General features: G+C 42.5%; 1 protein-coding gene across 1 annotated transcript; it reads right to left on the minus strand.

Moving 5' to 3' along the window:
• Nucleotides 1-1651: 1651 nt before the first annotated feature.
• Nucleotides 1652-23757, minus strand: smarcd3b (SWI/SNF related BAF chromatin remodeling complex subunit D3b). The gene is made up of 13 exons (XM_070928187.1): nucleotides 23643-23757; nucleotides 15821-16032; nucleotides 10532-10574; nucleotides 8855-8977; nucleotides 8417-8539; nucleotides 7631-7726; nucleotides 4375-4476; nucleotides 3915-4076; nucleotides 3555-3652; nucleotides 2895-3030; nucleotides 2260-2382; nucleotides 1827-1928; nucleotides 1652-1705 (listed from the first exon to the last, which is right to left on the minus strand). The coding sequence occupies exons 1-13, from the start codon at nucleotides 23718-23720 to the stop codon at nucleotides 1652-1654; spliced, it is 1452 nt and encodes a 483-aa protein (XP_070784288.1). The 5' UTR covers nucleotides 23721-23757.
• Between the last annotated feature and the right edge of the window lie 791 nt (nucleotides 23758-24548).

Consider the following 24548-nt stretch of genomic DNA (forward strand, 5'->3'; position numbering starts at 1 on the left):
CCACGATAGTTACGGGATGGACCTAAAATAAACCACCCCAACCCAAGATAGTACACAGAGGAACACTAACATTCCTGCCCTACTAATTCAAAACTCATGGAGCTCCCATACTGCACCATGTAACTCACCCCCAACCCCTCCCCAAACCCCCCCCCAATACAAACACACAGATAGTCTGTCGTATACTGTACAGTTGGCCCTTTTTAGGGGAAAAAAAAAACATATTTACATTCACATCTCGAGAAAAGAAAAATGTCTCTTCTTCATGTAACATACAAAGTGTAGAAATGGACAAAACTCTCCAGACCTGGGCTTAAGTGTTCACTGCAATAACAGTTTTAGGGTTTGTTTATGAAAACTTGAGGTCTAATTGGCTAAAAAATGCAAACATTTGGGAGTAAATCCTCTGTGAATCAACCCAAATTCTTCAGATTTGTTTTTCCAATTTCTGTTAAACCCAGGTGAGGATTTAGTTTTGTCCACTTCTGTTTCAGTGATAATGTTCTCTTCTTCTTGTTGCAACCTTTGGTAACACCTTCAGCACTTCAACTGGCAAACTACTACACAAGGAAGAGGCAGCAAAAATACAAATCAGTCGACAAGTCCCAACATGTATAGGCATATTTGTCATTTTGCTGTGATTAAGGGAAGAAAAAAAGCTCTCATTATGATGATCAATACTTCTCTCTCCTTCGATAAAACACTACTCTTGCTATAAACAGACGCGGAGCTGTTAATGTGATAACACTTCGGTTCAGGTAACTAATACTGTTGTAAAAAGAAAACAAGTCTGTTTTACTGGCGAATGAGACTAAAATGAGACACGTTGGAGGTTTTCCAATGAATTCACTCAAACCTGAACTTGAATGAAATCCACACCTCAGGTTTAAAGATCACATTGATTCCCTGCAAACCCAATGTGTCACACTGTAATCTCGACTTTGCTGGTGTAATTAATCAAACTTTGAAAAAACACTCTCCTAATGAGAACAAATGAAAACACACACTTACAATCAAACCCCAAAAAAGAGTTAGAAAACATAAAACATGAAGACTCATCCAGAGCGCTGTGAGGATCGACTGTGACTTTACATTTCTGTCTACAGCGTCAAACTCTTTGAGATGAGAATCCAAAAAACACAGCGTTGAGTGTGTGTGTGTGTGTGTGAGCAGCCGGTTCAGAGTTTGTCTTGACGTACTTGTGACATATTTACAAAGCAGAGAGGAGAGGATGAAGAGGAAGTTTTGTTTATTAGGCAGTGAGTCTGAGGATGCCTGTGGTCCGAGGCCTCGGCCTCTGGGGGTGAATACATGCGGTTAATGATGATGTCCTCACAGTCCGGCACAAAACGGAACAAATACGCAGTGGACGCATGTGTGCATCGAGATCTGGGCTTCCATACGAGCGCGTCGCTGCTGTCGCGAGGAAAAACCTCCTCCTCTGATTTCAGATTTCAAAACACTGAAAAAAACCTTAGAAATTGCATCGTCATTATGATGACAAAGGCTGTTTCTTTTTTTCCCAAATTACCCACATTTTTAGAGGTATAAGGTTTCACCAGACTACAGCGATGGCCTCACACACATCCAAACACACACAAACACGAACACAGCTCTGAAATCAGATGCAGAGATTCAGGAGGGCCTTGGTTTAGGTGTTGCGCACAGCTAAGGCCTGTTCCAGCTCCTGTCTCCTCTGCTGGATCTGTCGAGGGAAGAGGAGAAAGAAAAAAATGCGTCATCTGAGCATCGAGAGGCGGAGCCAGAGCATTGTTGTGAGGTGAGTGTAGAAGATATTTAGATGTATTTAGATGCCGTTGCCTCACCTTGCAGTAGAAATAGCGGCTGACGGCCTCCTGGGACCAGGGCTCATGGTAAAACGCTGCCCTCCTCTCCTCTTCAGGGTTCCCCACCACGTCTGTCATTAACTACAGCCGATGAGAGGGAACAATCGTTAATGATGGGACTAAATAACATAATCATTAATGTGACCAAAAAATTGTAGCCTCTGGGGGCTGCTAGCCGGGCTTTTATGTATTGCTAATGGAATGACGAGCCTGACTTTGTGTGTCTTTATTGGTTACCTCGGAGGTGTAGATAAAAATGGTTTAATTGGTTTACATTCATGCACGATCCTGCATTTCATTTCCCGCCCCAAACAGCCAGAATATGAAAGGCAGCAAGTTGTGTCAATGTGACTTTAAGTTACGAAAGGCAGCGACTCCGGCGTGCGTGTGCATATAAATAGGGGTATCGAACCTTGAGGTCTCGGCTCTGGGATTTGAGCCAGTCCTGGATGTAGCCCTTGGGATCTCTGGAGAAACTGAGCATGAAGTCCCTCTGGATCTTCAGCTGGTTGATGGACTCGATGGTCTCATGGATCTGAAAGAGGAACAGTATCATAACATACATCAAGGAAAAAAAGCAGGACTCTCAGTGTTGCCTTTATTCATTTAACTGTAACTAAAAAAAAACAAGGTTCAACTGCAACAGTGACATCTGAATAATCTGTGTATCCTGATAGAAAATATCCAGATTAGACAAAATCTAGTAAAAATCCTCACATTTACAAATAGCAAATCCACAGTTCCTCAGGAAATGATGGATTTAGAAATGTAAACATTAGGAGGAAGAAAAGGTGACAGAACTGGTGAATTTAGTGACTCCTTAAAAACTTAAATAAAAGAGTGTATCACACAGAAACAGGTATACCTCTGTCTGTCAGCTCAACAGTTAAAATGTGTCCGTTAAACATAAATCTTGGGTCAAACATTAATAATAGCTCCCAACTAAAACTGGTCGTTCCCATGAGGCCGCTTACGTATCACCTCAGTGTGATTTACAGCCTCAAAGGTAGAACCGGACCGCGTGTCCTGTGATGTTGGTGGTCTCACCTTGTTGTCGAGCGAGGCAATTTCCTGCTGGTTGGCGGTGGAGAGGAGGAAGCTGCTCATCTGGCTCTTCAGGGGGTCTTCCACCTCCACGTCAATGTCGTAGCAGGCCGTCTTCTTCTGGTCGTTGGGATCCACGCTGACAGAAAGCAAAACGCTCATTAATGCCGAAGTGAGACGTGCTCAAGAAAATCATTACATCATTCTTTTCTTTTTTGATTTTTTGTGTGTGTAGTGAATAATAACCTGAGTAATGGTAAGTCTGTGTTACAAATCCACAAAAAAACATTAATTAGTCTTAGACTGTACAGTCAACTGCTGCCACATATTGTTCATGACGTCTAATGGCCACTTGTGGTTTATTCATTTTATTATATTTTATTTCTCTTTTTAAATGATTCTATTTTTATGTTTAGTAATAAAGTTAATTGACACAAAACACAAGAAAAACACTACTTTAAAACCATTAAGAAAAGCTTGAAGACACTTTTTCTAACTCCAGAGGCCACACTGAGAAAACAAAGAAAACATTTATAGCTTTTTAATAAAATGCCTCTTTAAATGTTGTACAGTGACAAAACATACTTGTACTTGTGTCATCTCGAAAAAGAGATTTTGATCTCCGGTTAAATAAGGTTTGTATGCAGCAAAGCAGGAATCTACCTGATAACATGGTTGATGACGATGGGGTCGGGAGGTAAGAGGAGGTTGGTGAGGCGCTGAGGGATCTCAGAGAACTTCAGCCGAGGGCAGTCGAATATCTATAGAGGTAAAAGTGCAGGCTACAGTTATTTGAACACATTTTACTGGGAGGTATTGATAACTATGGCTGAAAAAACCTTAATAGGTGATTTGATTTAGCTGAATAAAACTGAGGCACACAATATATATTTAAAAAATGTAGGGTAGACGGGCACATTGGTAATTTTATTCGACTGAAATGGAAGTTGCTCATGTTGTCCCAGTAATATCATATTTTCACAACCCAACACTGTGATTTATAGCACATAGAGAGCCCCATACCTGCTGGAAGTACTTGTCACAGTTGATGTACTCCTTGTCATGGGAGTCCTGCAGCTTGTTGGTCTTGACGTACTGCCAGAGGGCCTGGATGATGCAGGAGCGAGTCTGAGTGTGAATGCCAAGCAGGCGAGCCAGGCGAGGGTCCAGCTTAAACTGGGGAGGCTGCGGAGACGATATAATCGCATTACAACACTTTTTACAACCGCCCACCTCAGAGCCTTTACATCATCCCATCTGACATCCTTATCATATTTCCCCCGGCTTGGAAACGGATGTCAGGTTCGAAAATGGACTCTTAAATGAGCTCCCTAATGTTTCTGTAGACTGCTGGTTATCAGTGATGTGAGGCCTGCAGGTTGTCGCTACAACAGCTGATCTCATGGCATGGATTAGTCACAGAGTTGTAACAGAGGAGACTCTATTTCTGGACAGAGTTGCGAGACTGTGTGCCCCCCCTCACCTGGTAGTCCAGCATCAGCAGCAGAGTGCAGCGCACGCTCACGTCTCCTGGCCTTTTCACCTGGAAGCCGTCCGTCTCTTGGGTGGTGGGCGTGCGGTGCCACTGAAAGAGCAAACCGCCACACATTGACTACACACCCCAAACTGAGGCGGTTTATTCAGACTGAATTATAATTTTGTTTTAGTTTCACACTTTTATTCATCATAAACGCTAATTAATTCCTGCTTTAAAGGCCCTGAAAACATATTTCTTCTCTTCACATCAACATCTTTTTTTCTGCCAAAGTTAGAACAGTTTTTATCATTTTACATGAGAGATTTCTATATTTTTGTTTCTTTCTCACCGGTTTTAAGTGGGCGGGCTCAGTTGGAAAAAGGTGATGTCACATATTTCCCGCACCAATCAGAGTTTTAACGACATTTGAATCAAAAAGTGATGACAGTTGTGTGTTTCTTTACTTGTGTTGCCAGCAGCGTGAGTCAAACGTGGTCAAACTTCACCCACACAGTCCTGAAGAAGCAGCAACATTTTTTAGCCAGACGGAAATATTCAAACAACTATTGGATGGATTTCCATGAAATTTGGCTCAGATATCAAAGGGTTCGGCGATGTATCTTAATGACTTTGGAGCTCCCCTGACGCCACTAGAGGTTCACATTTGTGGTTTTGAGTGAAATATCTCAACAGCAATTGGATGGATTGCTATCGTAATAACTTTAGTGTCTAATGACTTTTCATCTAGCGCCATGATCAGGTCACAATTTTAATTTGTTGAATACTTTGCTTTATGACCAAATGCCTGCAAAATCTACACTTCCTCAGCTGTACTGTGTTTAGTGGTAATTAGCAAATGTTAGCATGCTAACACGCTAAACTAAGACGATGAACACGGTAAACATTATACCAGCTAAACATCAGCATGTTAGCCATGTCACTGTGAGTATGTTAGCGTGCTGGTGTTAGCGCTGTTGAGCGTTAAACTCTTACTAAATAATACCTGAGGATGTCTGTTCCTGAAATGTAACTTTGCTTGTTGCTAAATATTTAACGTCACAGAGAAATACTTTAGATTTGAAACCTAGTTTTCAGGAGCTTTAAGGAAAACAGACAGTTTGAAGCCGGAGATTTGGCACAATTAACAAATGTGCAAAAAGTAAACAGAGAGCGAGCATCTGTATGCAGCATCCTTGATCTTGTCCTACAGTAAAGTCTGTGGTTTGGTGAGAGGTTAAATTGTTGCAAACTAGCCCTGCACAGTGTGCTGAGAAACCAAGATAGCAAAAGGTTAACCATGTGGCTGTGCAGCTGAATGTTATCGCACTATCAGCCGAGACCTGACGTGAAATAACAGAAAAACTAAATATCAGCCCGGCCACATACAGCTATTCTCACAAGATTCTGTGTTTCAGTCTTTGTGTTTACATATATCAGAAGCTCCTCGGTATTTAACCGCAGATGAAATGCTATTTACATCTCCATTTTATCTGCTCACAAACTGAAAAGAAAAAGCACTTTAAATACCATCGTCAGTACAGTGGATTGCAGTAACTTGGCATGCAACACAGAGTAATGTTTTCTTCCAATCAATGGCTGACTCAGAACAGATTAAGTGCTGATTGTACCTCAAGGTAGAGAAAAATTTCTTTTGATGGAAAATCATTCAAAGCGAAGCACCTGAGTGCCTTGCTAAAATACCCCCTTCAAAGGAGGAACCTTGAGAAGTCATAATTTTCACTCCAAAACTCTTAAAGTGTTTTTTCAGACAATACATTTTGTGAAAATACAAAGTGAAGGGCAGCTAATGATTGTTTTTAGATACGTAAGCACTTGTTTTCTACAGCTCTCACGCTTGCATGTAAAAACAACATTTCAATGTTGGAAAAAAAACAAAACAAAAACCCTCTCCTTTATGTTGTAATAGAAAATCAGTTTTCTAAAGAGAGAGGGCAGACCAATCTCACCGTTTGTTTTATCCAATGAGGGTGTACAAAGGAGCAGGTTAGTTGGGGTGATCTGGAGACTAAACCAGACATCAGAAAATAACAATTCATCTCCTGCACGATGAAGAGGCCGTCACTGACCCTGACTGGCCTGCAGAGCTGAACAGTCTCATTCACTGATTTGTGCAGCATACAAAAGCTCTTTCTTTCTAATGGATGTGATGCCAGATTAAAGCACTGATTTACGCTAAGCTAAGCTAGCTTCTCATTTAACTGACAGGTATGAGAGTGATCTCGATCGTCTCCTTGTTTCTCTGCAAGAAAAAGTGGCTCTATTTGTATCTATTTGGACAGTGACAGCATGTTTTTGTTTTGTCTCTGTGCTCCACCTCATTGGATTTGAAATAAAACAAAAGATTATTTGGGTAAAGTGCTGAGCTTCAGCTTTAATAGACCTTTTTCACATCAGACTTGCCATAGAAGGAAAAGCACAGGTGGAGCTTATTTTCCCCCCTACACACCTGTAGTCCATCCACACAGGTGTTTTTACTCATGTCGCCTGACTAAACCTTTTTCTTAAAGCTTCTTTCTTGATGTGTGAAATCGCCAACGTCCAGCCAGTTTGAGAGATGGGTAGGCCTGAACTCTCATTCAGAAAATACTGATAGTTTATGTTCTTGTTTTATAACCGCACAGCGAAATAATACAAGACGAATTTGATAAGAAGCTTTATAATTTACTGTTTTGTTGATTGCAGCATGCTAGCGATGCTTTCTCTTGCAGTTTATGTTTACAACCCTAAACACGCTATTTCCTTAACCTCCTGATTTTCGCCACACCGTGCAATTATGTTTCACCTCTCCACTGTGGATCTATTTGCTGACTATAGCCGCCTTCCTCCATGAGGACAAGTTTTTATTAAAAAGACATATTTTAGGTTGAGTATTCCTTCAAAAGGTGGATGTCAGTGTTCATATTCATAGTTTCAAATCTACTGTGCTGCAGCAAAAGTGTGTTACTGTCCAAATACTTGCAGACTACACTGTATTACCTATCTAGCATGTTAGCATGTTTGTTATTTGCGGCTAAAAGTATAAAATTAAAAACAAAGAAATGAGAGCCAGAGCTTGTAGTGACACCATCACTGGGGACATTTGAAGGTTATCCGTGTGCTAGCTGAGATTCATTCATTTCTAAAACACTGATCATCATAAGTCTGTAAGAGCAGGTAAAAGGTTGATCAGATTGTGGGTGTGAAGTTCTAAAACGAGCCTCTTCCTCTGTATACAGGGTGCAGCGGCCGTGTTTGAACTGACCTCAACCAGGTGGTTGTCAGGACCATAGAGGTCTTTGTCCAGCTCGATCACCAGGCTCTTAAAAAACGAAGAGAACTTCTTCTTCTGCTTCCCCGGCTGTGAAATAGACAAAAAGGAAGAGAGAAAAAAATCAGACACATATGCACATCAAACACACAAATGTGAAAGCAAACACGTGTCATCATGTCTTTGCTTTTAGCAACGTTACTCATCAAAAACCCACAAGAGTGAGACACTAGACATTCTCAGGGTCCACTTCCTCCGAGCTCAACCAGAAATATTTGTGGTTTGTGAAACCGAAATGCTTCCTACTGCTGTGAAATGACGGCCTTGCCCCGGCCTGCTGAGAACATCAGAGCTCTTTGAATGGAAGCTTACGGCAAAAAACAAATGTAAGATCATCCCGCCTTTCATGCTGCGTTCACAGTCTCTCTCTCTAAACTCTCTGCACAACATCAATCATTCATTTTATACCCCGAGCCAGGCGATACTTTTCTGTCCGAAGTTTCTTGTGCAAATCATTACCGACCGTGACTGCTGGCCAAAAACGACCCGGAGCGGCACACTTTCATACTAAATGTGAAGATTATGATCTCAGTTATTTTTTCAGAGGACAAGCAGCTATTTGACTCACGCTGAATTCATCCGCCAGAGATGACATAATACAACAGCCTGCAGCGGATCAGCATCGCAGAAACCGTATTAAAGACCGTTTTAAAGTTATTTCACTTTTAAATCGGCTATGTAACTGAGTGTGAGTGTACTGTATATTTTAGTAAAACTCACGTCATCCAGCAACTTTCCCTCTACTCGCAGTTCCCACGATGCAATGCTGCCATCCGAGTCATCAGCGTCAGGTCTGGCAGGGTTGAAGGTGTTGGATATGTAAAGTCTCAGTTTACGCTTTTGCTGCTGACACAAGGGCACAGAAAATAGCACAGTTTAAACGGACATTCACATTTTAATGTCTGATTATCTTAATATAACAGCAGATTTTTAAAAAGTGCTTTATTGCAACGAGAGTCAAGAAGAAATTAGTTTTTAGTCTTGAAAAGGGACGCTTTTTGTGTTTTAAGATGAGACAAAACCACTTCCATGGTGCTAAAAAGACTTTAAATAACAATTTTTTACATCCAGAAATGGGTAATTTGTTTTGGAGTGTTTTAGACCTTGAGGACAGCAGGGCACACTGGCTCCTCATTAGTTATGTTTTCTTGTCCTTACCTTCATTGGCCTCTTCAGTGCTTCCTGGATGTCCACACGTTTGCGCATGATGGTCTGGTCCAGTTTGCGCTCAAACGCCAGCAGATCCATGTAGGCCTGAGACTCTGGGACCAGCTCACGGATCTGCTCAGAGGGGAGACAATCTGACGTTAAAATCTTAAGATAAACTGCAACCTTTCAGATGCTTTAAGAAGATGGATTTCCTTCACATCTACGATCTGAATATCACTAAAAGGCTGAAGCAGCTGGCTGCCCTGCCTTGGTGCTGTTTCAAGGACATTTGGCCCCATAACATATACTTTCCTTTCAATGAAAGCCATAATATATAGAATAATAGGAAATGAATAATTCAATGTGTTGTGAAAAATACTCTATCAACTACAGATAGCAGCTGGTTAGCTTAGCTTAGCATAAAGACTGGAAACAGGGGGAAACAGCTAGCCTGGCTCAGCCGGCTAAGAATCACACATGAGTGTGGTATCGATCTTCTCATCTAACCCAAGACTCAGTATTTCTATTTCCATCAAATGGAAATTTCATGTCTTGATGTCTTGTGCATCATTTCTCCAAAATTCAGCCTGACATATTTGCTATTTTTAGAAAGTTTGGGATCTCCACTAGAATTTGAAATAAAGTTCAGAGGGTCTGAACAAATCAGAATTAACTGTAACAGATAATATTTGCTCTATATGAGATTTATTTTTCTCCAAAAGCTTTTTTATTCTTATAGAAAGCTGACAGGAGTAGAAAGGTCCCTTTGCTGCTGCCCAGTCCACCATTAATATGATGGTCCACACCATCCTGGGGACGCTGGTGGATCAAAATGAGATGCAGAGTGTGCAGCCAACCAGGCAGGACTCAGACATTACCATACCGATGAAAGTCCACAGAGCATCAAGGGCTGCTGCTTACTTACCAAACTGTGCACACACACTCCTACAGTTCGCTCCTTCTCCTCCCTCCCTCGTCTTTTCCTCTTTCATGTTTCTTTCTAAATGGCTGCCTTCATTGTTCCCTCTCATTCCTTCTCTATCTCCATCTCGCTGCCTTTCACCGGGCTGATGTGCCGAGCAGACGGAGGAGTGTGGCAGACATTCCCTGTCCCTGACTCATTATTGTGGAGTGGCGCCCCAGCCATGCCTACTGCTATCTCTGCGTCTGGGTTATGTTAGGGGGATAAGACCTGAGCTAAGACGCTCACAGTCTCCAGACCTCCACAGTCTCAGTGTAAAAGCCTTCTGTGTGCAGGCCAGGACGTGGTGAGGTGATGGCCGCGGCACAGGGCCGAAAACTGAGACCACGGGATGAAAATCACAACCTCGGTCGGCTCAGACTCTCACCTGTGGCAACGTGGCGATTCGGCCGCCTCTTTCGGTTCTACTTGTGGTCGCGGCTCTGCCATATCCAACCGACTATTCCAATTTAAATCAATGAGCCACCATCCAAATAACAGCTGAAAACCCTAAAGAAAACCCACTAAAACCTCCTGGTCGCTCCCCCCCATCCTCTCTCTTCTCATTTGGAAATAACACATAATCATCTGGCCCTCTGCGCCTTCCAAGAAACCCCTGACATCAAAAACCGACCAGGATTTTTCTGCTCTGCACACAAAAGGTAATAACACACACACACACACAGAAAAAACAGAGCAACAAAGGTAAAAATATGCAGCCTCACCCTTTGCGGAAGAATCTTGTCTGCCATTTTCCTTCTCTTAGCACTAGAGAGAGGGAGAGAAAGAGGAAAAAGAGAGCATGTTACTATGGTGACTGATAGCGTAGCACCCAGGCCATCTGCTAAAATGCTGGGCCATATCCAGCACCCCAGCATCCCAGCTGTGTGTGTGTGTGTGAGTGTGTGTGTGCGTGTGTGTGTGTGTATGTGTATGTGCTCATGTGTTTGTGTGAAATGCAGTGGTCCACCTGGAGAGTGAGAGCCTCCCAACAGCCAAAAAAGTGTCACATCACACATCTCTTGCCTGACATGTTTTTTGCTGCACACACACACACACACACACACACACACACACTCTGCAATCACTGGGGTCGTTGCAGCAGGACTCGGGTGGTGACGGGACGTGTGTTCAAGAGCATTTAGGAATGCAGAGTCTCTAAGATTTGAACAATGTATGTGTGTGTGTGTGTGCGTGTGTGTGCGTGTGTGTGCAGATATTTTCATTCATGAATTCCTGGCATTTCCTGCTGTGTGAGAACAACATTTGTTTACCAATACCATGTTTTTTCATACTTACCAAGGAGAGACCAAGAACAATAAGACAGTGTGTGCCAAGTTGGTGCCTTATTTCTTTCTAGGTGACATTGATTTCAAAAACAAAACTATAGCTTCCTTCTCTACTCCAGTTTCCTTAAATATTCAATCTGTGGACACCTGTGATGTGCACTACACTGCAAAAAGAGCAATTCAAAAAACTAACTTATTTTAGGATGATTTAATTGTATTTTTCTCATCAAAGATAATAATCTTGCCTTGTGGGCGTTACAACAGCGAGCAGGCGATTAGCTTAGCTTAGCACAAAGAATGGAAACAGTGGGAAACAGCTAGCCTGCGTCTGTGTGAATGTAATAAAATCTGCCTACCAGCAGCACTGAAACTCATTAATTCACAAATAATATCTTGTTTGTTTAGACTGTACAAGAAGAACTCCATTCAACAGAGCCAGGCTAGCTGCTTCCCCCTGTTTCCAGCCTTTGTGCTAAGCTAGGCTAGCAGGCTTCATATTTAGCACACAGGCATGATAGTGTATTGATCTCCTCACGTGACTCTCAATAAAGTGAATAAGCGCATTTCCCAAAATGTGGAACGATTCCTTTCGAGGGTTGATAGTTTTTCTGTGCTACTTCCATATCTTTTGCTTATCTGATTTTTTGCTTGATACTAGGGGTAGGTGATATGGATAAAATATTCAGTATAGGTCATTTTATGTGGCAATATCAATGTACTGTATACTGATATTAAATACATTTTAAATAGTTATAATACATTTTTTGGAAAGAGAAAGAAAAAAAAACTAAATGGGAATGTCCTAATAGAGCAATTCAGGAGAACATCAACAATCCAACTTTACGTCTCATGGTATTTATCGTCATATCGCCCAACCCTATTTGATGGTAGAATTTCTTTAGATTACATAATATTTCTTCTTGTTTGCAGAGGGGGATTTTTTTGCAGTGTAGAGAAATTTCTATCACAGAGCACTGCAACGGTCTGTGAAGCAGTATGTTACATCAGCATGCCAAATACTGAAACAAACCTGCTGCAAGGACAATTTAAAGATCCGGGGGTGCATTGCAAAGGAAAACACAAACCTGCATTACAACAATTCGCCATTTTAAACTGTTTTAAAAGGGGTTTGAGATTGGATTCTACGTTATTCTTCTGTTCTAGCTGGAAAAAAAACTGTTCCCATCATGCCATGCTCCAGTCCAAAGCATGCACCACTACATTTTAGGGGTCAACTTCTAGGCCCGTACGTATTGTCGGCCAAAACAACTCATTCAGGGAGTGCTGGGCTCAGGTGAAAGGCCAGAGTCATCAAATGTAAGAAAACGGACATGCAGCAGAATAAACTCCTACTTTGATCCGAGCGTGGGATCTGATTGGGGCTCTCTCATGTCCATCTGCCTCGCCGGCATCTCATTGGCTCCGGGGAATCCGACTGGCTTCCTAAGAATTGGTGAGGATTCGAAGGTTGTCCGATTAGAGTTGTGGCGAGACACACACTCAGTGGCAGCATGTCAGAGGGGAAACACCTGGTGGTTCTGGCTGTCTGTATGTGTTGGATGTGTGTTAAGTTCAAGGGTCTGTTAGTAGGTGTAAACTCTAAAACTCAGACAAGGGCAGGCACGGGGATGGGCGGGTAACTGTGTCCATGCACGCACAAAGTGCAGCAGAGGAGGACCTGGGAGGCGTCCTGCTCGTCTGAGGGACACACTCATTCAACAAAGTCTCTCCGTGAACCAAAACAATCATGCTTCACACACACAGACAGACAACACACTGACAACGGACACACTGTGAACTAGTGTGTCACAGGGAAGGGGAGCAAACAAGCAGTGTGCCAGTTTAGCTCTTTTGTTCGGCTCTGAATTGCAAATATGGATGTTGCCTTGATGAAGTGCAGCGGGCTCTCAGGTGCAGATGAAGGCAACATGCACGCTACTCACACACTTTTCATTCTTTTACCCAAACCAAACCTCAAATCTCTCTAAGCATTTCCACTGCCAAAGTAATACCAGATAATTCAGCACCAAGAAGCCTGTTTCACATGAAGCTAGCGATGTTCCGAAGCAACCCTAAGGGACAAAGACCAAAATTAACAGCAAAACCCAGGGTTCAGAAGTTCATATAAAAGGTCAGGACTTTTTAAATAATGCAGATGCCACGTTTCAAGTTCAAGGTGACGGCGACAACAGCGAATCTTTGTTAAGTTTGTTGTTTGATTACACGCTGTCACAACAGCTTCCTTATATTACATGAACAATGTGTTGTGTATTTGTTGCTACCAGATTTGACCAGTTTTGTGGAGTGTTAGTGTTAGCGAAAAAGCCCCAAGTTTTAAACTAATGTTATGCAACTAAAGAAGTGTTTCACCCTCAACCTTTGTGATACAACGGCACACCGTGACGAAACACCACATTCATAAGAACCACAGTAATAAGCAGGCTACTTGCTTCACATAAAAACAATCCACAATTTCGGTTGTATAAAGATGTGATGAGAAGTCAGGGCACAAGAAGACATTTTTAGACATTTCCACGTTGCATCAACTTTGTATTAGTATGATAATATGCATCTGAAATGTTGATTTGTCAAAAAAATTTAAGCATACATGAGATAAATCCACACAGACAACTTTGAACCACAGGCCTGAGTATTCCTCGCTGCGAGAGGTAAAAGCCTCTATATTAAAATCTACACTTTTACCTCATTGTGTTTAGGGTGATACAAAAAGCTTTTCCAATCCTGTCTTCTAGAAATTATATTTATATACACCTAAAACATATTGCAACAGAAAACAAAATGAGAAAATGTTTAATTAATTTATGAACAAGTCGCATAACCAGGCGTGGGACTCAGGATGCGCACCTTGGTCTCTGGTGTCACAGTCCTGTGCCCACCGTCTGCCTATAAGTTATGTGCGGTATGTCAACGTCGTGCTACCTTCACAAAACGTATTTGGGGAAACAAATTAGTAGTACATAAACGTAATTTCTAGGACACAGGCTGCAAAGCAAACCGGAATAAAATCCTATTTTTAGCAGCAGCTTTGCGTAGGACAGTGTGGCTGGGACCATAAGGTCTCAATGACACTGCAAACACAGGTGGCCCACCCTCAGCTGGCAGCCGCGTGGGCTCTGAACTGGATGGAGTAGAGCCGGGGAGCCGGAGCATCAACTTGTTTGCCAGAGGACACACACTCCCACAAAGCAACAGAGAGCCAGAGAGACACCTGGACGGGTCACCCTGGACCATCGATCAGACCCTCCGCGGTGAGCCGGGCCCGCTCAGGGGGTTGAGGCCCCGACGCAGGACAACATTTCCCCTGACCTGTTCGACAAGCCTGCTTAATTGTAAGTGGATCAATCGTGCTGCAGATACTGAGGGAATGAAAGTGAGAGAGACAGCGGTCCACTGAGTGCACATATTGATCTCCTTTCTAATGACCATACCTGCCACACACTCGTCTCCTAATAGACATCCATCCACTGTGTGCGTGTGCCTGGGATACTGATGTCTTTTGAACATGGTAGTCAAATAGCAGACAATAGATAGCACAACAATGAGCCAAAGCACAGAAGAACGAGAGCCTGAATTCCCGCAGTCAGCAGCGTGAACACCACACAGACATGACCACGGGACAAACCAGACGACAAAGACACATAAAGAGTGAACGGAGAAGAAACACTCAGTCATGGCAGCGAGTGGGATGGAGAGAGGTGGTCCACAGAGCAGTGAGCAAGGCAAAAGATGCAAAAGGTGAAGCGGAGGGTCAAACCAAAAGTTGAAATGAAAGCTGAACAGAGACACACAAAGGTCATGGTTTCACTTCTTCTCATCAATATGACTTCTGAGATCTGATTCTGACGATCAGATGTTAGGTGGCGTCTTCAGATTTCTTGTTTTGTCATGTCAACAGTCTAAAACCCAAAGATATTAAATTTACGATGATATCAAACAGAGAAAAGCAGGAAATCCAAAAAATTAAGAAGCAAATATCTGATTAGTCATGCTCGTGGTGTGGTGCTAGGGACAAATATTAGATGGATTTCCATTAAATTCTGTACAGATCTTGATGCCTGGGATGAAATGTATTAACTACATGTTTCATCTAGTGCCATCATCAGGTCCAAATTACGTGTGAAACTAATGACATTCCCATCAGCCTCAGCTGCACTTTGTATTTAGTGCTAATTAGCAAATGTTAGCAGGCTAACACTTTAAACTGAAGTGGTAACACTACTGTAAAATAATCTGTACATCGTAACAGCAGGACTGTATATTTGTAAAGATTTTGTGATACTGGTACCAGTACGATACCAGTGTTTCTGGGCCATTAAAGATATACTTTTTCTACTACTTTTTAAACATTTAACAAAATAAATTAAATATAATATAATATAGAGTTTAATCTGTGTTGTGTGTGAGATTTTATAATAGTACCAGCTATTGTTAAGTCATATAGTTGGTGCTAAAAATATTGATGCCCAGCTCTTACTACATACAAATGATTCATGACCATGACATTGTTTGGTTTTGAAGATCGATGGCAAAATGAGCAAAATCTTTTTGTTCATCCAGACTAAATTCAAAGTGTAACCACAGCCGTTGTGGTCTACATGAGCTCAACCATTACACACAAAAGCAAATGAACAAGGAGTTGCTATATGCAAGCCATGCAGTATGTAGGTGCAGGAAGAGTTGGAGGTCGACTGGATACGGACTCACTTTCTGGTCCGGTTCTGGACGGCCTGCTGCTGCTGCTGTTGCTGCTGCTGCTGCTGGACCTGCTGGGAGGGGGCAGGCCTCTTACGACTGGGCTCCATCACCGGGGAGGGCAGGCCGGGCCGCACTGCCGGGCTCCCTCCGTACGGTGGGCCGGGGGGGCCCATGGGAGCTCCCTGGTGGGGCATCCTCGCTCCAGACGGCATGCCAGGACGCTGGGGAGGGGAGGCAGGAGAAAAGACGGGTCACATATATGTAGAAAAACATTCTCAGCTGTGTTTTCTGATTCTGAATTATAATCACAAATTAGTGTTTCTAAAAATACAACAAAGGAAACATTTGATCAATTGCAACTTTTATGCATTTCTTCCTGATAGAGTCAAGGTGGACTAAGGAGAAGTTTTTTGTGAACACACTCATCTTATCTGACAAAATCATGAAGTAGAGCTGCATCACATCCGCTCCTAAACCAGACCTCACAGACTTTTCCTATTTAAAATGAAATTCTGGTGTCTGTTCTGGTTACAGCAAGCGTCTCCCACCTTTCATAACCTTTGGTAAACTTTCAGTGATCCGACAACAGCTAAGCTGGTAAACATGAACACACATTAAGCAATTTTGTGACGTCAGTTTACAGGATTTCTGAGTTTTTAATCTTTTCCATGAAAGGTCTAGTAAAGCTTTGTGCCAATATGGGGTTTGTTTTTGTTAGATAGTTGACATCAGAGACCAACATGAAATATGTACTTAAGGCAACTTTCGAGCCCTAAAAGTGTCAGTAAGATCAATCTGCCAGTGGTGTGAGACACTGATTTCCAGAAAATGCCAGAAACAACAGTAACTGAGCACAAGAAGAATTGCTTTGTTCCTCTCTTATTTTCTCTCTTGTTCTATTGTCTGCTTTAAACAAAAACAGCTGAAAAATAGACTAAATGAAGATTTTGTTGCAGTGTTCAAACTCTGTCACACACACACACACTCCTCCGAAACAATGCAAACAGTGTCAGAGTCCACAGTCCCACACTCCCGTCTTGACGCCTGGGAACAACTGGGGGACTCTCACCTGTGCTTGTCACTCCCATGGCAACAGCTGCCTCCCGCCTCAGTTTATTGTCTGAAACCAAATTGTGGTTCGAGTGATAGAAAGACATCCTTTGAACCAGAGCACAGACCACATACTGAATGTGAAGAACCCCACCAGAAGGTAAAACACATCTACAGAGTACAAGCAGTCCTCTGATTCAATTACTTTAAATGCATCAGTGGTAGAAGAAATATTCAGATCCTTTACTTAAGTAAAAGTAGCAATACTACATATACTCCAATATAACTAAAAGTCTTACTTTAGCAGCAAAATGTACTTAAAATAATTATTATGCAGGAGAGTGGCTCCTGTCAGCGTTATTATTAGATGACTATTACTAATGCATTAACATGTAAACAACACTTTAACTAATTTACATACTGTTGGGAAGGATTACCAAATGAACAACTAAACCCTCAGGGACACAAAGGCCTGTGTGGCAACTACTTTGTAGTAATTTAATAAATTCCACATTTGGTTGGTAATGTGCACCCATAATAATAATAATAATAATAATAATAATCTAAATTAAATGCTCCTCCATTATTTCTTAATCTTGAGGCCCTGTCTTGAAGAAGTATGTATTAAAATTCAGTTTTAAGACACAGTGAATTTTCCAAGCTCTAATCCTGCGTCTGTGTTTATTCATTATCTCACTGCCAGATAACTAAGTAGAACACATTAACTTTAATAATTAGTTTCATTACAGACAGAACTGTGAGATAGATGTAGTGTAACCAATCACGTCACAGTTTACAGGACTGCTAATGTAGCCGGCTATCACTTACGTTACTTTTTGACTGAAAATAACCGTCCTGCTCACGTTATAATAACTCGACGATCACGATGAAGGCATTTTACACATTGTCCGAAGACAAAAATTCAAATGAATCAAATTAATTTGATATATAATTCAGCCCTAGTTAATATTAGACTAACATGCTGCATGTTTTTAAATAATTTTGCATTTTATCTAATTCTAACTAAGCTAACTTGGGGCATCCAGGGGAAAGAGGGAGTGTAGGGGGTCTGATTAGGGGCCCATGGCTTACTTTTGCCCCGGGGCTGCCTAGCAGGTCAATCCAGCCCCGACTGTTTGATGGTTTGATCTATAACAATGCATACTTCATAAACTCTTCACAGGATTTGCATATAAAACCTTAATATGCAACGTAACTATATAAAGTCGCATTAAAGTCGTGCTTGAGTGAAGGTACTTAGTTCATTCAACCACTGAAATGCATTATGAGCACAAATTGATCCAAAAATACTGATTGATGGTTTCTCAGTTAAAATCAAACTATAAATACTCTACAAAGGACACACAACTTGTCTCTCAATGGACATTTTGAACCATGACAGTCTATTCTTCCCTCTTAGCTCTCTATTATTAAAACAAAAAACATCTAAACCTTGTTGTTCAGCAGAGCCATGACTCTACAGACCCACATTTAACCATCACCTTGCAAAAAAACCTCCTCTTTCAAATCGGCACAGAAACTGCCTGCTACATTTTGTAACACAATGGGTAAATGTTGGAGAGATAGAGGACAGCTGAAGGATACAAATCAGGAGTTTCATAACCTCTCATTCGCTCATGTTTTTTCCCCAACATTTCACAGTTTGTCACCTCTAAATGTGGATTACTGCACGTACATACACATATCAGATTTGATCTTTAGACTGTCCACAAACACACGGAGAAAAACACCAGAAAACAAACAAAGAAGAAAGTTATAAACAGCTGGGAGGGCACAATAAGAAACTAATAACCAAACTCAATCCAAATGTAAATGCATGTATTCACAAGGAGATTTAATAACTCAAAAGAGATTATGGCAGCATACGACTGACGTATTATGTGCCCTTTGAAACGGTGACCAAGCAGAGATCCTGAGATAAGAGGCCCGAGCAGGCGTTGCTGTCACTCTGGTGGGGAGTTTGGTCGGCGAGGGGGAGGGGATGTTTGGGGGTTAGAGCAACTGAGAGGGGTCTGTAAACGGGAGAGGATAAGACAACATATGGTCGGGGGCCTCCTGCTCGAGTGTTGACACCTTGTGGAGCCTTAAGAGACCCCCTTTTTTGCTCTGTCTGCTTCCTACCTAAGCTGGACAATAAAACCCACACAGGCATCGGACTAGACTTCCAGCAGCCAGACAGAGACTCCTGTTACCAGCGTCTGTCTGGAGAATTTGAGCCTTTCAGATAACAGATACAGAAAACCATCACTGGATAAAGTGTAAGATGAGTTTCCCGTAAATCCACACAAACACACAATGAGCCGTAGTCTATAATCTGACCTGCTGAACTGACTCCAACACTCTGCCAGGAGCTCTGCCAGCCAGCCAGCCAGCAATCGAATCTGCCATGTGGATGGATATCTGAGAAGTGTGTTGGCATCTCTGGAGGGATTTGAAGAGGCCAAACTTAACCCACACTCTGAACATATGAATCTGTGTGTTGTAACATGGACGGTCCCTTTAAAGGCTTCGATTGGGGCCCTGAAATCTATTAAAATCTCAAGATGAGGTTAAGACCACTTTCTTTTCATTATCAATTCATCGCTTCATCAGTTCATTGAACTTAACATCAGTTATTTTACATGCATACATTTACTGATATTGATTAGACAATTGATCAATTGTTTCAGTCAATTTTCAAGCAAAACATGTGAATCATCCTCTGGTTTTAGCTTCTTTTAACGTACAAATGAGGTAAAATTCAAGCCCCCGCAGATCAAGGAGATGCCCTCCATCTACTGATAGATTTTCTGTGATTTATAAGATAGTAATCTGAATATCTCTGAGTTTTGAACTGTTGGTCGGACAAAATAAAAGGCATTTGAATGCATCACCTTGAGCTCTGGTTAGTCTATTAGCTGATGCAAAGGTATCTATCAAACAGGATTGGGACATTTGACTATATAGAATATACAGAGACCATATAAATGAATCAGCCGTCAGTCTTCTCGTGTATATGTGTTATAATGTTTATATTTATGATTTCTGCGTCGACATGACGTACCTTCATTTGTAAGGTATTTAATTCACTGGATTAGCCAAAATCACACATTACTGCGTGGTTATTATATTCATCAACGGTATCTAGATCTTTCAGAAACTTAACTATAGATATATAATGAAATAAAATCACAATTTTCCACCCTTTTACCCACCAGTACAATCACACAAAGGGGGATGGGTTTCTCTAGTGGTATCTAACCAGGTAGTTTTGTTTTTATGTGGTGACATTTGGAGATATCTGCCTCCACCCCAATACAATAGAGGTCAATAGAGTCTCATTTGTGATGCTCAAAACATTAAACAACAACAGTGTGCCCATGAATCTGGATCCAAAGAACACATTCTGGACAGTTTTCTATTTCTTTGGTTAAAAAAGTAATTTCAATCAGAACTGATCCTGGCAAGGTCTGTGTGTCATCCAGAGTAACCGGGACATTGTGTTTTCAAAAGACAAGTGGCTGTTGAATTTTCTTTTAATTTCACTTTTCAGTGCTGTGAGCACCCCAGACAAAGTTTCTTTCATCTCCTCTGAGTTGGGGCGGAAAACTCAAATAAAACCAAAACTATCTGCGTGGACAGATATCACTGGATGAACTAACCCTATAAGCAAGCAAGTACGTTTTCAAGTAAAGGTGAAGTTTATGTTCAAAGGTTGTATCGCTTCTCACTCAAACACACAGATGACAAAGCTACAGTGTGTCGTATCATGTTTTGGCTTATCGGGGTTTCCCACGCAGAGCGCTGGAAGGCTTTTCTCATCGCCGCGGCCCTCGCTGACCTCCGCACCAGCCAGGAAAGTAACACAGCAGGGTGGAGGTAAGGCAGATAATGAGAGAGAAAGAGGAAGAGACCTCAGCCAGGCCTTCAGCCCACCCGTCAGTCCCAGAACCAGACCTCGGCCAAACACTCTCCCCCACAACACACACACACACACTGCTGCTGGGAGGCGGGAACACTACGACCTTCGCTAACCACAACAATGTTTGCATATAGTGCACTTCTATATATATTCTTGTGAGCGTAAATGCATCTGAACATGTATGTTTCTCAGTGTATGAAAGCTCTCTTTGCTTCATTCGTCCCCATGAGGGGGAAAGGAAACGTCATCCCTCGCCACAAGCTAACAAACTGCGCCGAATCATCCCCATATCCCATAGTATAAATATTTCTCCATTCTGCAGTACACACAGCGAGGAACCTGCCGCAACTATTATAACAAGACTTTTCCATCTTAAAATGTAGGGGGGAGAGGGAAGAGAGAGGAGAGAGAGGAGGGGGGAGGAGGCATGAGAGAAAATAAGCAGAGGGAAATATTTGGCTTGGAGCAGCCAGAGCCTCATCAAGGTTAATTGGTCTGTTGAGAGGACACACTCATCTGGCTCATCAATCACCTGGTCCATTGTTTCCTAAAGTCTGTCTCTGCGCAGGGCTTCAGCACCAAAGCCCCTGTAATGACCGCTCCTGTCAGGAAGACAATACCTCATCTTGTTTCAGTGTATAAATCTACCTGCTGTCGGTCCGCCCAACATCAGCACTGATTAAAACGGAACTTCGTCAAGCTAGTTCTGCGATTTTAAGACGTAAAAAAGATTTGACAAACAAAACACCACAACGTCTCTCCGACCTTCTCAGTGTACTTGATGATTAGGAAGTGATGCCAAGTTTCAGGATCTGTGCAACCAGCATATACTCACATATGAGAAGCCACAACCAGTCATAAAAACTCATGGATTGTCAATATAATTGCAGATAAATGTTCTGATGATAAAGAGCTAATCAACCTTTGCTCTTCGAATTGTTTCAGCTCTAGAAACTACTTTCCAACCTGGGGGTCTGAACCCAACAAGGGGTCATAAGATGATTTTAAAGGGCTGCCAGTTGATTTTTCAGGCAGAAAATAATAAAAACAAAAGATTCGGATTGTTTTTTAGACTTTTACCTCTTCAGGCCTATAAAAAATGATTGAAAGAGGCTCCCGAGCACCAACCATGAACCACAACGTCCCTGGTTCAAGTCTTCGTCCCCTCACTTCACTCCCCAAGGCGTAAAATGCCCCAAAATATACATTTATTCAAATGAAACAATCTCAGAAGGAAAATCATTCTGTGCTTGAACAAATAAACACCAGAAAGTCTTCATGACCTTCTTGTGTACTCGAGGATTAGGAAGTTCGACTTAATCACAAGGTATCTCCAGAATGAGATGGACATTTATGACGAAATAATACTTCATCGGAATAGTTGCCAGATGAATAACGGACCAGAAGATAGCAAAAGAAATTCAGCCGCACAAAAGTATGATCATCTTTGGCTGCTTTTCTGTAACTTTTGTGCTTTCATTGTGAAGTAAACTGTGCGTTTTACCTTTTATAGTCATTAAAAATCACTGCAATATCCCTGCTTCGAGTCTGGTCAGGGACTTTTGTTGCATGTTGTTTCCCAACTCCCCTCATTGTCATCTCTCTATTGTCGATTCTCTACTAAAGGAACAAAATGCACCCAACAATACGTTGGCAAAAGTGGTTATAAAGTGGCATCTCCAATTTGAGGATTTGTTGGGGTTTTTTGTCATTTACCAAAGAAAACTGAAAATCATTCAGTTTTGGATTTTTGGTCAGACAAAACAAAACATTTGAAAATGTCACCTTGATCTTTAAGAAGTTGTGATGGGTATTTTTGAACAATGTAAATGATTAATCAAAAGAATAATTGGCAAATTCATTGATAATTAAAATAATTGTTAGTTGTTTAAATGTAAAACTCATGGACATGAAACCTGTGACAAGGAGTCACACGTAAACGCATCATATTAATGTATCACAAGCAAAAGAAGACTGAGAATCACTAAATTGCCGGTTAATTTACACACTCGAGTCAATGTCAAAGCCACATCTGCTAAAACTTTAAACTGGAAAGTGTTTTTTACATCATCCTCACCCTCCGATTCTTTCAGCTCATTACCAAAACAAACTCCTTCTGTACTCCATGTTCTGTTAATAATGTAAAGTATGAGGCTCATGGTAATAGTTGCCTAACCTCTAACCATGAGCAACACTTGACTTGACATTTCATGCTAGCTTCACATGAATGAACTGATTGTTCTGCATGATTTCCAGGATTGGCCGTCTGCCTCGGCTCCGTCTACGCTACTACGTCCGTTTGTCTCGTGACCTTACAGGTTCAAATCCTTCCACCAACCAACAACACGCTGCCTGGAAGGCTACTCTGACTGTGTTGTTGTGAGTGGACTCGTCATTTCCCCCCTCTCTTGTCTGTGACTCCCAGGGAAGCATTTTCAGTGTGCTTCTCTGTTAGCCAAGGGGGGAGCTGGCTGCTTTCTGCTGCTGCTGCTTAGCTTCTATTCCTACAATTATCCATTTTATTTTCTGTCTTAAGAAACCCTCTGCTTCCCCATCCTTCTCCTGCTCAGCTCCATCCATCCATGCTGCTCCACTTCTTGCTCTCTTAAGCCATCTCCTAACAGGCTGGGATCCAGGGAGGGGGGGTGGGGGCTGGAAATAACCTTCACATGGCCAGCTTTACCCAGCTATCTCACACACACAGACCGCTGCTGCCGCTGCTGCGCCGACTCATGCACACACACACACACACACACACACACACACACACACACACACACACACACACACACACACACACACACAGATGCATGCCAGAGCCCAGCTCCCTTCACGGGTATGACGGACAGCGCCACTCACCACTCCATGGACCAGGAACTCAAACAGTTTGCTCTTGGTGGCTTTCCTGGCTCCCCCCGCCGTCTCCTCCGTAGCCATTTGCTCAGTCCCCTCCGTTCACCCTGCTATGTCTCCCCTCTCCTTCTTTTGTCTTTCCCTCTCCCTTCACCCAGCCTCCTGTTCCCCTCCCCTGCTCCACTTTCCTTCTCTTTGTGCTCTCCTTTTCAGCACTGCCTGTCCCTGACTCTCCTTCTCTCTCTCTCTCTCTCTTCCCTCCCTCTGACTCTATTTTGAATGTGCAGCAGCCCTGCCGAGTCTCTCACTGTGTCTAGCTCACTTTTTAGTTGAGCTGCCTTTCAGGAGCCCGGCACGTCGCTTGGAGGTGGAGGGGGAGAGCTGTGAGGGGGTCTGGCAGGGGGGTTTCAGCCAGCCCACCCTGCCGCTCCCCCGCACAGCTGTTGCATTCCATTGGTAGATAAGGGCATGCGGCGCGGCGCGGCTGCCGTTTGGTCTAAACGGGGGCTGGGGAGGTTACAATCAGTTAGCCATTCCTCCGCTGCAGCTTCCCCCTGGTGACCAACCCAGAGGCCATGGTCAGCACACACAGAGCACCCAGTCCTGGGCTCATTCTCAAAAACAAAAAAAAAACAAAACAAAAAAAGGACACTGGGCTCTTAAAGGGGCCATGCCGCATATCATTAACACATGTGCATACACATATGCTGCCATATATGATGGAGGAGTCATGACGTGGTGATGATGAGGAAGAGGAGGTGTTATTTTCTCAATCGAAAGCAAAGCCACTGAGTGTTCCTCTGTTTGCCTCTGAGGACAAAGCATTTCTCACAATAGGCGAGCTAATGTGCTCTAAAGCCACTTCACAAAAGGAGAAGGCCACGTCGAGAGCACCTTCATTTCCTGTGTTTC

The sequence above is a fragment of the Enoplosus armatus genome, chromosome 21 (assembly GCF_043641665.1).
Source record: "Enoplosus armatus isolate fEnoArm2 chromosome 21, fEnoArm2.hap1, whole genome shotgun sequence".
In the NCBI taxonomy this organism is placed as follows: domain Eukaryota; kingdom Metazoa; phylum Chordata; class Actinopteri; order Centrarchiformes; family Enoplosidae; genus Enoplosus; species Enoplosus armatus.